Raw genomic sequence first — 16,790 nt, forward strand, 5'->3', positions numbered from 1 at the left:
ACTAAAGAGCTGCAGACAATGTCTTGTTAAAAGTGAGTAATTCCATACCAGCAATTAGTAAAAAGGTCAAAAATCAAGTGAAGGACTCTTAAGAAATATGCTCATTTACGGTTTGATAATGTGGATAATTGTTAAACTAAGGAATGGTAAACATTTATTCTTGAGAGTTGATTCTGAGAGATGCAAGAATGCAGCTTGAAGAGATGCTAATCATCATGTCATTAGTGCTCAGCCTCTGCTTTAAGTATCAGAAGGGAAAATGGGATAGAGTAATGAAATAAATGGAGATCTAACTTGAATGGTATTGGCTCTGAGCTTGTTTCTACAAACCTTAGGCTGGAAGTGCTCTTCAGAGTATAAATTAGGTGTAAAGAGGAGGAAAATTAAAGATACAGAGATGAAAGAAGAAGTAAATGTTTGCTCTTAGCCTCCAGGTAGGTATATGCTTTTAGGTATTACACATCTTAGGTATCTCACATCTTTAGAGTGTGAATGCATGTGTGTAACAAATTTTCACTTGCTGTCTTCAGCACTTGAGTGTACGAGCTGCTTCAAAAGCTTCTGCACTCTCCTAGAAATAACTGTATTTCACTTGAACTAGTCTGTGTGCCACCTGTATGTATTAATATCCAGGTTCTAAATGAATTTTTCAGGCACCTTTGACTATTTTACCTACTCTTTCCGTTTAATCTCTCCTCGGGTTTTACTCCAATCAAGAAGTTGGATTTTTAAAGCTCTGCCAAGTCTCTTCTACCCTCGGTGGAGTGAATTCCCTCTGTAATTCTGCACGTCTTCCTTCCAAAGATCAGTTATCTGAAACCTTTATTTTCTTTTCTATAAATAGTTTCTAAGAACTTGAAGAACTCTAAGAAGCTTGCTTTAAAAACTGATCTATATTTCCTGCATAGTGGTGAAAATGTTGTGAAGTTCTGCAGGTTGGATGTTCTCAGCTTCTCAACAGGACCTAGTAGTCACTTCTTCCTTGATAGTTAATAGACTTGAATTTAATGTTTTAATTGTTTTAAGTGATTTTAATAGCTTTATTAGTTTAATAGCTTTATTAGTTTAATAGCTCTATTAGTTCTGTAGTCTTATGTTTTCAGAATGCAGTGTCCTCCTTAAATTCCCTTCCATCTCATATTTGCATTTGATGTTCAGTTTAGTGTTTGTCCCAGCTTTGATCAGGAAATTGAGCCAGAAGCATTCAGAAATTTGAGAGACATGCAGGGAGGTTATAACATCAGAGAGGACACAGTGAGCTGTATCACATTCATAGTCAGAGTAGCCCAGAGTAAACCTAACAACAAGGTTAATGTTTATATATTAAACCTTTTCCCATTCTTCCCATTTGCTCCAAAGCAAGTGGCCTTGTCCACGCTGTCTACTAGGAATGATCTGTGGCCTATACACTTGCTGGACCATGTTGCAGCATTCTCTGAGTGGTGCTTTTGGCGTGGCCGTGGAGCATGCAGACTGTTCAACAGCATAAGCAGTCACAGGACAAGGCTCAAGCCAGTGCCCTGGACCTCTGTAGTTAGTGTTGGGATTCTGGGCAGGATTTTGCAGAGTGACTTCTTAAATCAGCCTGAACCAGTTCAGATACTGGCTACTTATTAGCATAACTTAGGGATGTATTTTTCACATCCTTGATATTACAGAGAGAGGATAGTAAATGTCATTCTAATAAAAAATGTCAAGCCACCAAGATGTTTAAAATTAGCAGGAGACTGCATGTGCAAGGTTTCTGATGGTGTGCTTATAGTGCATCTTCTGGGACACGCTTTCAGTGATCACAGTTCCTTCTTGATTGTGTACACTCTGCTGCAGGCTTTTTTTTTTTCCCCACACATTTTCATTTGTCTTTCAGTACATTCTACTCAACAGACTGTTTCTACCCTATTTCTGATCCATCCAAGTGTAGCCATATGAGAGTTTTTGACATTTCTTCTGTTCAGTAAGGGATTTTTTTTAAAATAAAACAGGTGAAAAACTCTGCCTCAAACAGTTACAGAATAGCTCACTATGTAGTGTGTATTTGTACAGTAAACAAGAGATCATATTTTTCGTGAACACAATAAATGTTACAGTAGTTCCTATGGTGCATAGTGTTCTCAAAATAGTTTTTGGTAAAGCCTTTATTTTTGCACAAAGTAGGAAAAGAAATTAATGTGAAGAACTTTAATTTGTTTGCTGGAGATTCAAGATTAGCCTTATATGTGAGAAGAAATTACGTTATTATCTACTGCACATATGTAGTCTACAGTAGGCTATGTTAATGTGATAAGAACTTTTTCAAGCTAAATTCAGATTCAGTGAATTATGAGGTTATGCAAGGTATGTTTTCTAATGACTTGAAGTGATGACTTGGTGATAGGACGAGGGGAAAAGGCCACAAACTGATGCATAGGAAGTTCCACACAAATGTGCATGGAAACTCCTTCCCAGTGCAGTGACAGAGCACTGGCACAGCTGCACAGAGAGGTGGTGGAGTCTCCTTCTCTGGAGACATTCAAGACCCACCTGGACGCCTACCTGTGCAACCTGGGCTAGGGAGCTGCTTTGGCAGGGGGTTGGACACAATGATCTCTAGAGGTCCCTTCCAACTCTTACAATTCTGTGATTCGCAGAAGTCATTTTACTTCATCTTCCCAAGCTCCTCACAGTTTACTACAGGAATTTCTTTTCTGATGATTACTTACAAGGACCCCTTAAGAAGTCTTAAATATCAATTTTTCTCATTGCTCCAAATGTCCAGGGGAATTATGCAATTTCACAGCTACTGACACAGATTGAATATTGTATTTGAATTGACAGATAAACTTTCAGTAGTTACTAAAGATTTAATCTTGACCAAAAGATTTAAACTTATATTTTTTTCTATTTTCTGCGTGTTTTCACAGAAAGGGTTGAATTTGAGAATGTAAAAAAGATCTTCCCATATGCCTGTTTGGTCCAGTTTGTTTTCATCGTAAAGACACTGTAAGACTAAGTAGCTCTCTGATGATAAACATCATTTTTATCCATTTTACTTTTAGGATCAGCAATGGAATCTTAAGCTATTTAAATAGATAATTATTTAGTGCAACCATCTTACAGACACCTTCTTTTAAAGCAAAGTTGTATCTATGTTTTTTTCCATTATATATTATCTTCACCAAGTACTGTGTAAAACAGTCTTCTTAAGGGAGAACTGGCAATTTCTTGTATTTTCTGGGTTTTGTACTGAACGATTTTAAAACCTTTTTTTGTTCAGATATTCTGAGAATGTCTATTGCATTGCCTTTTGATCTTCTGGCCTGTTATTATTAATGCTTTTATGTTGATAGCAAAACTCCCCTGGACATCTTTTGGAGCAGTAGGCCTTCCCTTCATTCTTTCTTTCCATCCACTCTAGTTTGTCTTTACTTAAGGTTTTAGTACAGCTGTGAGAATATGGTTTCATAACATAAATTACATTTTCTGTGTGTCAGAATTTTCAATTTGATATAGCAATGAATAATATTATTGTAAATTCTTTTGTTTTGCTTTCATATCCTAAGATTTTTCATTACTTCTGTCATGACCCACAAGCTGCTTTGATATATCTACCCCCGTATTATCCATCTATTCTTTTGCTCACAGGTTAGTGTTAAGATACAGGAATACATGTTACAGTTAGTAAGATTTGAAGGGATTTTTTGTCACATGTGTACATAATAGATTTATTTCATAATTAAATATCAAAAGTTTATTAGCAGGTATTTTGCAGAATTAGAGTAGGCATTTTGCAGTGATGCAAATGACTCGAAAGGCAGTGGTGTCACTTCCACAGGGGATTTGAGATTTTTTTTCAGTATTGCATACATATGGAAGATTATACCAGTCCTATTCCAAAATACTTGAATTATAAATTGGAAAAGAAAATCAGGCTGTAGAAATGAGCAGCAATGCATCTAACATACATGCTTAGGTTACTTTATTTTTCTCTTCTCCAAAAAAAAACTTCCAACCTAGTTTTGTCTCTGTGCCTTTCTTAGCCTGTGTCCCCATGAGTCATCTTGCACCAAAGATCAACTAAAAATAGGGAGGGAAGAGCTCTGTGCTCTGTGGTACCTGCTGGGAGTCAGAAAAGAACAAGGCAGTTGTAAAACCCTCCTGTTCTGCCCCCCAGAAAACTGAGGCTGACCTAAACTGAGAGGGCCTTCCTTTGTGTGTTTGAGAAGTGGTTACTGTCAGCACTTTAAGAGTAGAGTATCTGTCGTAGGGAGATGGTGTTCATTTTCAAATTGTCTAATGGCTCTTATCTGTAGTAATGTAACATCACCATAATGAATGTGCATGTGACTAAGTTAGACAGCTGAAAATGCTACTTATCATCTACTAGAAAGCTTGTTTTCAAAAAGGCTTTACTTTTCATCAAAGATAAAAAGATGTTTCCTTATTGCCAGGCCTTGAGTCATCATTATTAGCTGGGGGAGAGGAAGAGTTACGGGGGTTACTACCTATATTTATCCTGTTCTGACTTAAGTAGTGCACAGTTTGTAAAATAGTGAATGGAAACCCTCCTTCAGCTGGTGATAGTTCAAGTTGCAATAAAATGTGCGCAGTCGTTTCTCTTCAAGGAGAGATGCAGTCACCAAGGAGGAAACACTTCATGTTAAAATTAATCCAGTGTCTATTAACTGTCGATGGGGTAAGCCTTTTTATGTGATAAGGCATCACTAAATTCTTCAGCAATATAAAGCAAATCAGATGATCATAAGTCACGTGAGAAGAAGGGCAAAGGGAATTTTGCAGGGGAAGCAGCAGCTGTTTTGATTTTCTGAGCTTCACAGGCCTAAAGGACTATTTGCACGTAGCTCAGTAACTGCTGCTTTGGGAAAAATGCTTGAGTTAGCAGCTGCCTGTCTGATTTCTTCCATCTCAACACTACTCATGTTGGGGTGTGTTGCCCCAGTGAAGTGTGCAGGCCATCTCCCTGCAGAACCCTTAAAGCTGTGCTCAAGTTGAGATAAAGTGTTGGGGAGGCAGTTGATCTCTGCACACTTAGACTTCATTTTAGAAGAGGGAATTCTCAATCCGCACCCATTTGCATGCTCTCCTCATTCATCTGTAGGGCCCTCATCACCATAAGGTATGCAGCAAGTATTCAAGAAGTAGTTTGTTTTGCTTGGATATATAGTAAGGCCTTTAGTTCTTTTAGCCCTGCATTGTCTACTGTTTAAACTATTAAAATGTCAATTCTAGGGTTTTTTTGTTGTTGTTCTGGTTCTGTTAAAAATTTTCTTAGGAATCTCTAGAGATGTTACTGAGAGCTCCTGCATCTCAGGTGAAAGAGCAAGGAAACTTGAATATATAACAAGGCCACTTGGTCCCAGATGCTTATCAAGCTGTAATGCTTTAAAAAAAAACTCTGAAAGCTTTAAAAATCTTTCAAAGAACTCTTTCCCACCCAATTGTTCAGCTTCTGTATTTTGACACTTTCATCGTCATGTCCCTAGTTATCCATTTACCTTGGAATTTTCTATTGATGACAAGTTCTGAGTAGCTTTTTCCTTCTTCCTTTTTCTATCCTCTGAATACAAGTAGATGAGGGAAACAGACTTCTTAGAAGGTCCTTTGCAGCCTTCTTTGCAGAAACATCATAAAGAAACAGCAACACTAACAAAGCTTGTGCACAGTTCTTTCCTCCTTTCACCTTTAATTAAAAGTTGAAGCTTAATACTGGCTGCTATTTTGACTGTGCTCTTTTGTGAACATATACTCCAAGCTGCTAAGGGAACAACTGTGAGCATTCTTCCTTTAGCAGTAGTTGTGAGCTGGTATCCCCTCATTAAGGTGTTAACGTTAGAAGCCATAGGAAGCTGGTGTGCAGCTGTGAGAACATGTGGTGAGACGTGTTAATGGCTTCGTGTTATCTCACAGTAATGGTGACATTAATGAGTCTCCCTCATAACTCAGAGAGTTTGCACGCTACCATGTAGCATCCCTGAATTAATTACTGAATTTTCATTCTGTAATCTATAATGGTGTTATGTTTAGAGCTGTCTAGAGACATTTGTGTATCATTTATCTGATAAGACAGTAACAGCTTTGAAAATTCTCATTAAATTGTTAAATGATGGATATCTTTTCACTGTTTCTCCAAACAGCCATAAAGACACTAATAACAATTGTTACTAAGGATTTTATTACATATATTTATTAGACAGGCTATTGGAACAAAGCAAATGAAAGAATGACCTTTTTACTTTCTGCCTTTCCCTACTGGAGATGAAACCATCCACTATGATCCTTGTGAATGCCTCACAGCCATGAAAAGCACAAATTCAGAAGTACTATTTCAGGACTGGTTAGTTGGCTGCGGTTTACTTTTAAAGGCAGGAAGAACCTGTCAGAGGAATGAAAAACACTAGCTAAAGATCACTGCTGGTACTTCAGCTCTTTTTTGTCTGTTATTTATATCACAGTCATGCTGAGAGGGCCTCCCATTGTGCTGCACTCTGCACAAAAGTATGGCGATACGCTTTGTGTTTAAGATCTTTTAAGTATAAATAAACAGTGCAGAGGGTGAAAGGAAGAGCAGAGCATCATGAGTGGGTGTGCTTACACTGAGCAAATGTGATGGCAAACACAGAACAGTGTTAGCATCGTAACACTTGCTTTACACACTGCTTGAATGCTCTTCCTGGATGTAGTGTGGGGAATGTCCCACTAAAAGATAATACAAATTCTTATTTTAAAAGTTAGGCAGTGCTGTACTTTAACTCACAGAAATACCATAAGCTCCCAGATGTTCATTCATTTGCTATATAAAATGTGATGTCAGGAAATTGTTTTTTTTTTCTTTTTTTTCTTTTTCCCCAGGAATTCGGAAAGTCCTGGGAGGAAGTGCAGTCAGAGGATGATCGGGAGCTACTAGATAACCTGGAGGAGTAAGAGTTAATAATGTGCCCTTACAAAGGACTGTAAGAGCATTACTGATGAAAGCGGTTACAAGAAAAATGTTGTACATAGTACACAGTTAAAATTCACTTAAGCCAGTTAAATCAACTCCAAATTGTTTTCATCAAAGGCATTTCTCCACAGTGAGAGCTGTAAATTTCATACTTCAGCCACAAGCCTATTTTTTGATACACATACAGCTCAACCAGCACTTTTTAGGTTTTACAGTGATGTAGGCAAAACCTTTTATTTTGTACTGAAAAAATAACTGGATTTTCTCAGATTTGAAACTAAGAGTAAGTTTGAAGGAAATTTGCCAGTGGTGCTGTCTGAGGACAAAATCTGTTTCTCCTTGATGCACTTACTGGCCCCAGGCCCTCTGATCACTACAAAGGTGTCTTCCTTGACCATAGAGATTTGGATAAACAAGGAGTAATTTGTAGGCACCAGGCCCCCTGACCTTCCTTAAGCTTAATTTTACTTGATTAAAAATTGGATATAATCATATTTTCATCTCTAAGCAGTATTGTGAATCTAAATGGATGAGTGCTGGTATTTATTCTCTGCCTGCATATCTGAATGTAGCATAAATGAGTGTCCCTTTCAGAAATAATATTTGATGAATAAATATCAGTCTGACTAAATTGTGATGCATACATCTATGGCTGGCATATTGAAAGACTAGAAAAGTTTGGAAGACCTTATAAAAATAAACACTGAAAGCAACTTTTTATAGCTTGCCAAGCTGATTAGAAACTGAATTTAAGATCCTGTTAGTAATGGAGGCAAATTCAAGCACAGAGCTCTGCCTGCCTGCACAGGACTTACGCAGCAATCGCTTCTCAGCTATTCTTGAATTTCCAGGTTTTTTTAGCCAGAAAACCAGTTTGTAATCATATATTCAGGTGTAAATCTGTACATTTCCATTCTTTCAAAGTATTCTGTTTCTCTGGATTTCTCACACTGTGAAAGCAGAATCTGTAATGCTCTGTCACAAAATGTCCCTTCTCTTTTCCAAAACTAAATGAATTTACTTTTTATTCTTAATCACAAGGGACTGGTCTGACTGGGAAGAGCATCCTGTGTGTGCAGTTTGCCTGTTCTGTGAACAACAAGCAGACACCACAGAAAAGCTGCATCTTCACATGCAGGTAAGACTTGTGGTGGCAGTTTTATACCAATGGACAGCTAAGCTCCACCACACTGCTCTCTCATTTTCCCCTCTTCAAAAACGTAGGGGAGAAAATGCAATGGAAAAGGGCTCAAGAGAAGATAGGGAGATCACTCACCAATTACCATCATGGGCAAAACAGCCTCAGCATAGGGAGATGTATATTATTGCTTGTTGCTAACAGGCTGAAGCAGTGAGAAACTGAAACAAACTAAAAACACCTTCCTCACCCCTATGCCCCTTTCTGCTTCACCTCCCGGGTGGCACAGGGGCTCCTCCACATAAACCAAATGCTCTTAAATATCAGTTCTTTCATCACTTTGGAATTCAAAAGCAAGATTGTTGTGTATTTGTTAAGATCAATTCAGCTGCTGAACTGGAATGCTTTGTCTAGTGCAGAACTAAGGCATTGCATCTGCAGCATCTACATCTACAGTATGCAGTTTTACACTGAGACTATGAATAGCTGGTACTACTATGTAAGCTGATACAGACACTAAAATGGTGTCATTTTTAATACTAAAGTGGCTTAATGATTTAATATGTTTGATGGTTAGCATCTGTGTTTCAGTTTTAATATACTATTTAACAAGAGCATAGCTGTTTAAATGAATATGGAAGTTTCCAATGAAACAAAACTTCTGGGGGGTTATACCGTGCATTAATGTTTGCTTATGTCTGTCAGTCTGTGAAAAGCCGAGCTGCTTTTAACGTGGACTTGCTGAAATAGCAGAAATTAGATATTTCTTCTTTGTTGTTGTTGTTGTTGTTGTTTTCTTTTTTCTCCAGAAATCACATGGATTTGACTTTCTTAAAATAAAATCAGAGCTTGGTAAGTAAGAGATGCTTTACTTGTCAGCATTTGCCACTAGTGTGGAGAAAGACACTGCGTAAGAATACTGGAAAGCAACTGTATCAAACTGTAGTTTGATTTCTGTTTGGGCATCTAACTTTTCCATTACAGAAACTGTTTCAGCTGGCTTACACAAGACAGCCAAAACCACTGTTTTTCTGGAACTGTTGTTAGTGCCAAGTATGTGTGCTATTTTCTGTAGAACCATTGGATTCTTTCAGAGTAGCCCCTACAAATAGCTGCTCTTTAAGTCTCGTGGCTGGCTGCTGCAGCCTTGGAATAACCATTACTATTAAGATTATTACTGAACCCATTAGGACTTGCTTTCAGCTTAGGAGGCTGAGGTCTACGCTGTGTTTGGCCAACATCTGCACTCTGCTGTAGACTAAGAGGAGGCAAGCTCTGAGTTTTACAGTAAAACATAACCTGCTTTCTCTTCACCTAAGAAGACACATTTGTTCAGTTAGTTTGGAGTGCTGGTCTTCAGTAACCCTTATCAACCTTTATGTTTAATCCAAGAAAGCATTTGTAAATTAAGTTTTGTATTCCTTAAGTGCTCATTTTCTACCCTGTCTCTTAGGTCTAAACTTTTATCAGCAAGTAAAGCTAGTGAACTTCATAAGGAGAGAAATCCATCATTGTCGTTGTTACAACTGCCAGGAGAAATTTCAGTCTAAAGGAGGACTGATAAGTCATATGGAAGAGACAAAACACATTACATTCCTGCCAGCCAGGTCTACGTGGGACCAACCACAGTAAGGGCAAACGTCCTTCTTCCAGCATTTATACCCTACTTGATGATGTCTGTAAAGCAGTAAGCTGACAGATCTGGTTTTTACCAGTGCTACAGTGCTCAGAGCTCAGATAATAAGTGGTCTCAAAAATGTTCAGAATTACAAATCTCTGTTCTGTCTGAAGCTAAAATGAACACAGGATCCTGCTCTTTTAGTTGCATGCTGGATTCAGTGTCACCATAAATCGTGTCTGCGCTGTCATAACATAAGTTAGTATGCAATAGAACCTTCTTACTATGAAGTAGTCTTCCACATGTGTTTTCAGTCTCTGGCACATATGTCACTGCTGGTAGAGATATGCCTTGTATACACAGTTCTAGAAACAAATCAAACCCCTTCTTTTGTACATCTAATGTAGATATATGTATAGTATCTAACTAACTATGGGTGTCAGAACAAGGTAACTCTTTACCTGTGGTTTTCTCTGTAGCAAGTGGAGAGAGAGAATAACATACCACTGATTTAGATGGTAAGCAGGCTCCACAAGCCCAGGGGATGATGCCACAGGGACTGTTCTCACTTAAAAATATTGCAGCTCAGTGTTTCTTGTGGGGCAGATCTGGATCTGTGTCTTCAATTGTGACTGTGCAGGGAAGAAATAGGGAGAAGTCTTGTCTGTTGCTGTCTCTTCTCTTTGACTCTTCTAAGGTGCATGTGTCTACTGATTTTTTGAGCGTGCTGCTTACTCATTGCAGACAACCAGACTTCCTCATTTTTCTTTTTTTTAGATTTAATCTCATAAAGTAAGACCAGACTACTTGAACCAGAATATGTGACTATCTAGTAATACTCTATTCTATTACACCTTGTTGCTTCCAGGTATTATTTTCCTACCTATGAAAATGATACACTCCTCTGTACACTGTCAGACAGTGAAGATCTGATACCTGAGGATCAAAGGGAAGATGTCCCTGTTGTAAGTGAAGATATATCCAGTCTAAAAGCTCTCAAACAGAGCAGCGTTTTAAACCAGCTACTGTGTGAAGAGAACAGCAGCCATGATAAAAGTTGACCTTGAATTTGAGTGAGTCATTGAGTGTTTTTCCTGGAATACAAAAAGTACATTCTTTCACTAATATTGGAATATGGTATATGTGTTATCTCTGGGCAAATATTACATATATGGAAATGATAAATAAAATGTACATGTAAACTTTTTTGGTTTATCTTCCTTTAACTTACAGCTTTCTTTTAAAATTAATTGCTGGATTTTCTGCTTGGTTCTTAGAATATTCATGGTATTATTCACAAATAGAATTTTCCTTCTTTTTTTTTTTCTGAATCTGTCAGAGTTCTACTTTAAGACCATCTTGTAAAAGCCATGAACAATTGAGACAATTTGTCTTCCTTTATAAACCAATGGGTTTTAACTCTTGTTCTGTTACATAAAGCATATTTTGCTGGTTTTAACCTTAGACTTCTTCAAAGTGAATATGGATCTGTGTAGCTCTATTATTCATTGTTAATATATAAGATACACAGCTCCTGTTTTGAAAACTGGCTCAGAAACATCATCAAAGTTCTCTCTGGCTCATGGATATCCAACTGCATGGAATGCTGCCAGTCTGAAGCCTTAATATGTATTGGAAAATTTCAGTCTCGGTTGCATCAAAAATCCACAGATTAAAGTAGACTTCTTGCACGGTTATGAACTGCAGATCAGTGTCTTGGGAGACTGTAAACACAAAAACCCAAATTAAATCCTCAGAATCTTTATTCAGCTGCCCATTAAAGTTACCATATTTACTTTAGGACTGAACTTAAAAGTTCCCCAAGTTGCAAAAGGTCTTCAGCCTGGTCAGAAGCACCCCAGCGCTGATAGGGCGAAGCAGCTCATAGCGTAGCTCACAGCATAGGATGATCAAAAGTAGGAATTCCTGCCTCCCGTTTTTCCTCTCAAAATTTTATTTAACGTAGTTCCAGAGTTCAGGTTTGGCTTCCTATAAAATGCATAACTGCTTTCAAAACTGGTAGCACATAACTTTTCTTCATTAGTCCAAAGCGTGTGAGTCTCAGCTCAGTGCCCTTCCCTGCCTGAAAAGATTCAAAGCCATGGCTTTACCTTTGCACACTTCCCTTTACCTGAAATAGATTGCTGTCAATAAGAGTTATTATTTGTCGTTATATGGTGATTGAGAATTAGATAGCAGCCCCTAGGAACAGGAGCTAAAGCTCAAATCTTTATGCGTGTTCTGCTAAGCTTCCATATCTGTAGCCTAATTCACCCTGCAATATATTTGGATCAGTTTCTTTTAACTTGCATTGAACTTACTTTCTCCTGGCATTGCTCATCACCCACTAGCACTTCTTTCTGCTTCCCCTTTTTTATTTGCTCTTAGGCCCAGGTGCTCTAAAAGTAAATTACAACAAGATGCTGAAAATGTATTGAGAAAGTCAGAGCAGCCTCCTAACTGCACAGTCAAGCAGGCACAGAAGCAATTTCTCACTCTGTCAAGGCAAAATGGGACAGAAGTGGATCAGCAGGTGCTGAGAGTACAGACAAAAGAAAGGAGCAGGTGTAGTCACATATCTGCATTGGCTTTGATTAAACAGGTCCAACAGTATTGAAGGGTTTTTTTCTTAGGTTGGCTGGTGGGATTTTTTGAACTGAAATACCTGTCTGTCTTAAATAACCTATAGTTCATACTTCTTGTAGTTATATTAATGTCATGTAGTAATTGGCTGTTGCTGTTGATTTTTTTTTCCTTTTCAGTAGTTTTCTTCCAAAGCAGCTACTTTTCTTCCTAAATTAGAAATTGATTTCAGTTTTTTTCCAGTCAGTTTCTCAGCTGAGGTGGAAGAAAGAGTCGGTAGGGTTTACATTATCAATACGAGTGTTTAGCAGTGGAAAAAATCAGCAAGGGAACTACGGGTAAATCAGCAGCCCATGGCTGTGTTTTATGGCAGGTCCATCTCAGAAGGGCACATTAAGGGAAAGATAAAATTTTATTGATATATCGTAAAGTGAAATTGCAAAATGTTTCCTAATCAAGAGAAATGTCATGCTGAGTCACTCGAGCTCCTACAAAGAGAAATGAAGAGTATTAGCAATATGAAATTACTACTTTTCCTGGTTCTAACAGAAGTCTGTTTTTTGCAGTTTTTCAGGGTAGAATGAAGAAAGCATCTCAGGAGGTATTTTATCAGCAATGTGGGTTCCTTGACTTTTTTGAGCAGAGAAGAAACAGTACTTATAAAAAAAATCATCAGCAGTGTATAATTTCACTGAAAACATGGAACAGGGAACATGAGGAATCAGGTTAGAGCTGACCTGGTTACTTCAGGTATGCACAGCAGGCAACAACGTAGTTTAGTAAGTTCAGAAAGTCAGGGTGCAGTTTCTAGAGTAAAACTTCAGCACCTTCACTTAGCGCAATGATGCTTCTAATTGGATTTTACTAGAGCTTACTGTCTTTGTATGATAACCACAATTTCCCCAGAGGATACTTATCTTCTGTCTAAAACACTGCCCAGATGAGTGCCTGTTTTGAAACTGGAGTGATCTTACTGCCACTTGATAGGGGACACAGCTATGACTGCAGACAGTGATACTCAGCTGCTGCATGAACAAATACATACTTCTAACATGAAAGTGTGTTTGGAAGTCTGACCTGACATTCAGATTAGCAAGTTTCATTCCTGGATTTCAGTGTCAGAAGCATTAAAAAAACAGTTCAGCCATAAGTAATGGAATGAACCAAGTGGGGGTTGGCAACTGGGCTTTCTACAGTCAAATTAGAAGAATGAGTGGTGCTAACTGGTATTAAAAAAAAGCTACCCTAGTTTAATTCCAACGCACATTTCTTACTACTTCCTCTTAGCTTAGATCTTCAATCCTTATGTGTACTCCCTTTGCTTTGTCTAAAGCCATCCTCTTGTTCTCAAGGGTAAAAGGAGGAAACAGGTTTGTGTCCCGGTGACTGGTAATTTCTCCTGCTCACTTTACAAGCACCTTAATTATGTCTCTGATACTCTTGCACACACAATTTATTCTGACAGTTCTGTGCAGACTTGATCTTTCTTAATGAGTCAATGGTCACTGACTTTCATTTAAGACACTGAGTGTTTTCAGTTCCTGTATTACATTTGTCTGGCATGCACTGAAAGAACTGTCAGTGGCTGCTCTCAGCTGGCTGAGCGGTTAGCCATGTGCGAAACACTGCAGTAGGTCTCTGAAACGCCTCTCTGCTGCTGTCATCTCTCAGTTCCATCACTGCCTCTGAATTCTGGAGAGACCAGTACTGGTGAGTGAGGTTATGTTGTCCAGAAAAAGTTTTAGCTGCATCAAACACGAGTTTACGGCTTCTTTTCTCCAACTCATGTTTGTGAAGATACAGATTATAGGTTACAAATGGCCAAGTTACCTGTTAGTTGTAATTAGATTTGATATTTGGCATCCACGATCGATTCACTTTCTCTGTATGAAGAGCTGGGACGTTTAGATACTCACAATCAAAAATACATCAGTCTTCTCTGTATTAATTTTTAGAACAAAAGCATCTTCTCGCTTACAAATATTCTTTGGTACGCAGTTCTCCACCTGGCTCACCACTCAAGGACCAAGGAGCTGTGCTGTGTAGACATAAACAAACCTAATATCTAAACTTCTGTTATAAAAAATCATTGTAGCCTTTGGATCATAGAGAGTCATTCAGCTCACTCTACAATAAACACCTAAAACTTTATTCCATTCCTCACACAGACATCTAGGAGTCATTTGAGACACTTGAAGATATCCTGCTCTCCATTTGCTGCTCCTAAAGGATGCTGATCTCTCTAAGGTCTTGTGGCAGATCTGTCAGCTGCATATGAGCATTTCAAGTGGCACTGAGCCATGCCAAAGTCTGAGCAGCTAAATCCAACACCTTCAGCTGGTAGCTAAATATCTCTTTTAGATTGTATTAACTGTAATGGAAACATTTTTTACAAGCCACCAGAAGAGCAAAAGCATCACAAAGTGTACATTCTGTAAGTGATCTGTAGGGGGCCTGCTTTGCAGGGGGTTGGACTCAATGATCTCTAGAGGTCCCTTCCACCCCTACAATTCTGTGGTTCTTTAATCTCCTGATTTGAGTAATCTCAATTACAGTCTTCTGTTGAGGGGACATGTGCTAAACAGGGATAGTCATGAAACAGGACGAGGTACTTTCCACATGTAGGCTGTAACATCTTTGTCATTCTGTCCTCCTTTTCCAGCACTTAGCATGCACAGCTTAACCAGACTGAAGCCAGCAGACGTTATTACGGTGCAATGATATTGTAGTGACATTCAAAAAGAAAAAAAAAAAAAAAGACTGTGGTTTATGGTGATTAATTTAACCTGACACTTGCTATAAATTACAGGACTCTTTGTACCAACTCACCACAGAAGAATGCAATAGATAATACTTGGCACATCTCCTCTCTGGTGCCTTTGCAAAGGAAAGCACTTGTAGCTCTGCAAAAACTGAGCCTGAAAAGACCTGAGTGAGTGTGACCCTTGGGGTGGCAGCTCATACCTTCAGCAGCAACATCAAACTGGAGAGCAGGACACCGCAAGGACTAGGTGTGAATTCACACTGCAGGAGCAGCTGCTGGGTGTGAAACCTATGCCAGATATTAATCATTTCTATTATTTTTAATTCTGTGGACTAGTAGATGTTTTTACAAATGGTTTCTCTGACTATATCGCAAAGAAAGTGCAAGGGTCATCAAAGGAAGTAAAAAGACATTGCTCTTTATCTGCAGTTGATGTTCCATTGTGCCCACACACTGTTAGCACTCCTGCAACATCTCATCTGCAGGTACCCATGCCATTAAAGTTAAGCACATGAGAAATGAGAATGCCCTGGATCTGGCACCACAAGGTGCCTGGAAAGCAACAGAGACAGCTCCCTGGTGTTAAGCTGAGTACCTGAACACTGGTAAACTGCACGTGTGTTTCCTTAGGTTAAAAAAAAAAAAGCTTCAGAATATCAGACTTTGAGACAGCTGTGCAGTGCATTTTTGTATTGTATCACATCAGGATGTAATGAAATCCATCACAACAGTTACAGGCAGATTTCTGGCATCGCCTCAAGGCATGGCTCCACTGAATGTTGGGAGACTTGTTTCTCATTTCCACGCTTTCTGGAATTATTAGAACAATATAGAAATAAATAATGCAGGAACTACTGATTCCTCATTAGAAAGGCTGTCTTTGCAAACTGCCTACTGCATGTTTGCAGAGGTGAGTGTTGATTTAACCTTGAGGTAGTTTTAGCTTTAACCTTCCAGTTGTGTTGTGCCTGGTTTCCTACCTTCTGATGCACATCTGTCTGAGTACCACATGCAGATACACTGCTGTGAGTCTTCACATGAATACCACGTGCAGATACTTGGCCCACTTTAATAACTGCTTACCCTGTGTGGCAAGTTGGTATGAGTCTCGGTGAAAAGAAGAACAGATAATCACAGACAGGGCTTAGCATTGCAAAGAAGGCTCATGAAAATGTGGCAATGTTGACCTCGTGTGTGCCTACAGTCAACTTAATCTGTTTTTCAGGGTGTGTCTAACTTGCCGTCACTTGAGGTTTGCAAGTAGAGAAATAGCATTATGAAGATGACCCTCTGAGCTTCACATTGCAGGTCTTCCAAGCATTCAGCTGCACACAAAGACCAGTTTTTGGTAAGGAGTGAAAGCTGTTGCAGAATGTAGAATGGTCATGTTCCACACTGGGTTAGAGAAGATGCCTCCTCCAAGTCTTGAAGTGTATATACTCCTGGATTTCCTGAAGTTAAAAGAAACAAGTTCAAAACATTGTGAATCCTTCAATTCACTTAATTGTTACTTCCTTTGCAAATGGTCTCCATTTGAAGTCTTAACTCCCTGAGAATTTTCCAAGCACAGGTTTAATATTCTCATAAAGTTTATTCATTTGAGGTATTTAAGAAGGATTTCTAAGGATTCCCTTAAGTATGTTATGTACCTCACCTTTGCTTCAGGATAGGAAATTCTATCAGTAAGACAGGACCTTTTCTCTCCATTATAGCTGATAATAAATAGATTTATTGCTTACACCCAAGGCAG

At 38.6% G+C, this 16,790-nt stretch overlaps 2 protein-coding genes across 2 annotated transcripts in view; one reads left to right on the forward strand and one right to left on the reverse strand.

Moving 5' to 3' along the window:
* The window catches only part of ZNF277 (zinc finger protein 277), a 39,270-nt gene extending 28,388 nt beyond the window's left edge, over nt 1-10,882 (forward strand). The window contains exons 8-12 of the mRNA XM_065740904.1: nt 6,847-6,914; nt 7,979-8,075; nt 8,885-8,927; nt 9,529-9,703; nt 10,562-10,882. Coding sequence (XP_065596976.1) covers nt 6,847-6,914; nt 7,979-8,075; nt 8,885-8,927; nt 9,529-9,703; nt 10,562-10,754 — 576 coding nt within the window. The 3' untranslated portion in view covers nt 10,755-10,882. The remainder of the gene's footprint in view (nt 1-6,846; nt 6,915-7,978; nt 8,076-8,884; nt 8,928-9,528; nt 9,704-10,561) is intronic.
* The window catches only part of SMIM30 (small integral membrane protein 30), a 373,817-nt gene that overhangs the window by 63,837 nt on the left and 293,190 nt on the right, over nt 1-16,790 (reverse strand). The gene's annotated exons all lie outside the window — the stretch shown is intronic.

This window comes from Cyrtonyx montezumae, unplaced genomic scaffold (genome assembly GCF_038088225.1).
Source record: "Cyrtonyx montezumae isolate F1298 unplaced genomic scaffold, pur_monq_1.0 scaffold_3, whole genome shotgun sequence".
Classification (NCBI taxonomy): domain Eukaryota; kingdom Metazoa; phylum Chordata; class Aves; order Galliformes; family Odontophoridae; genus Cyrtonyx; species Cyrtonyx montezumae.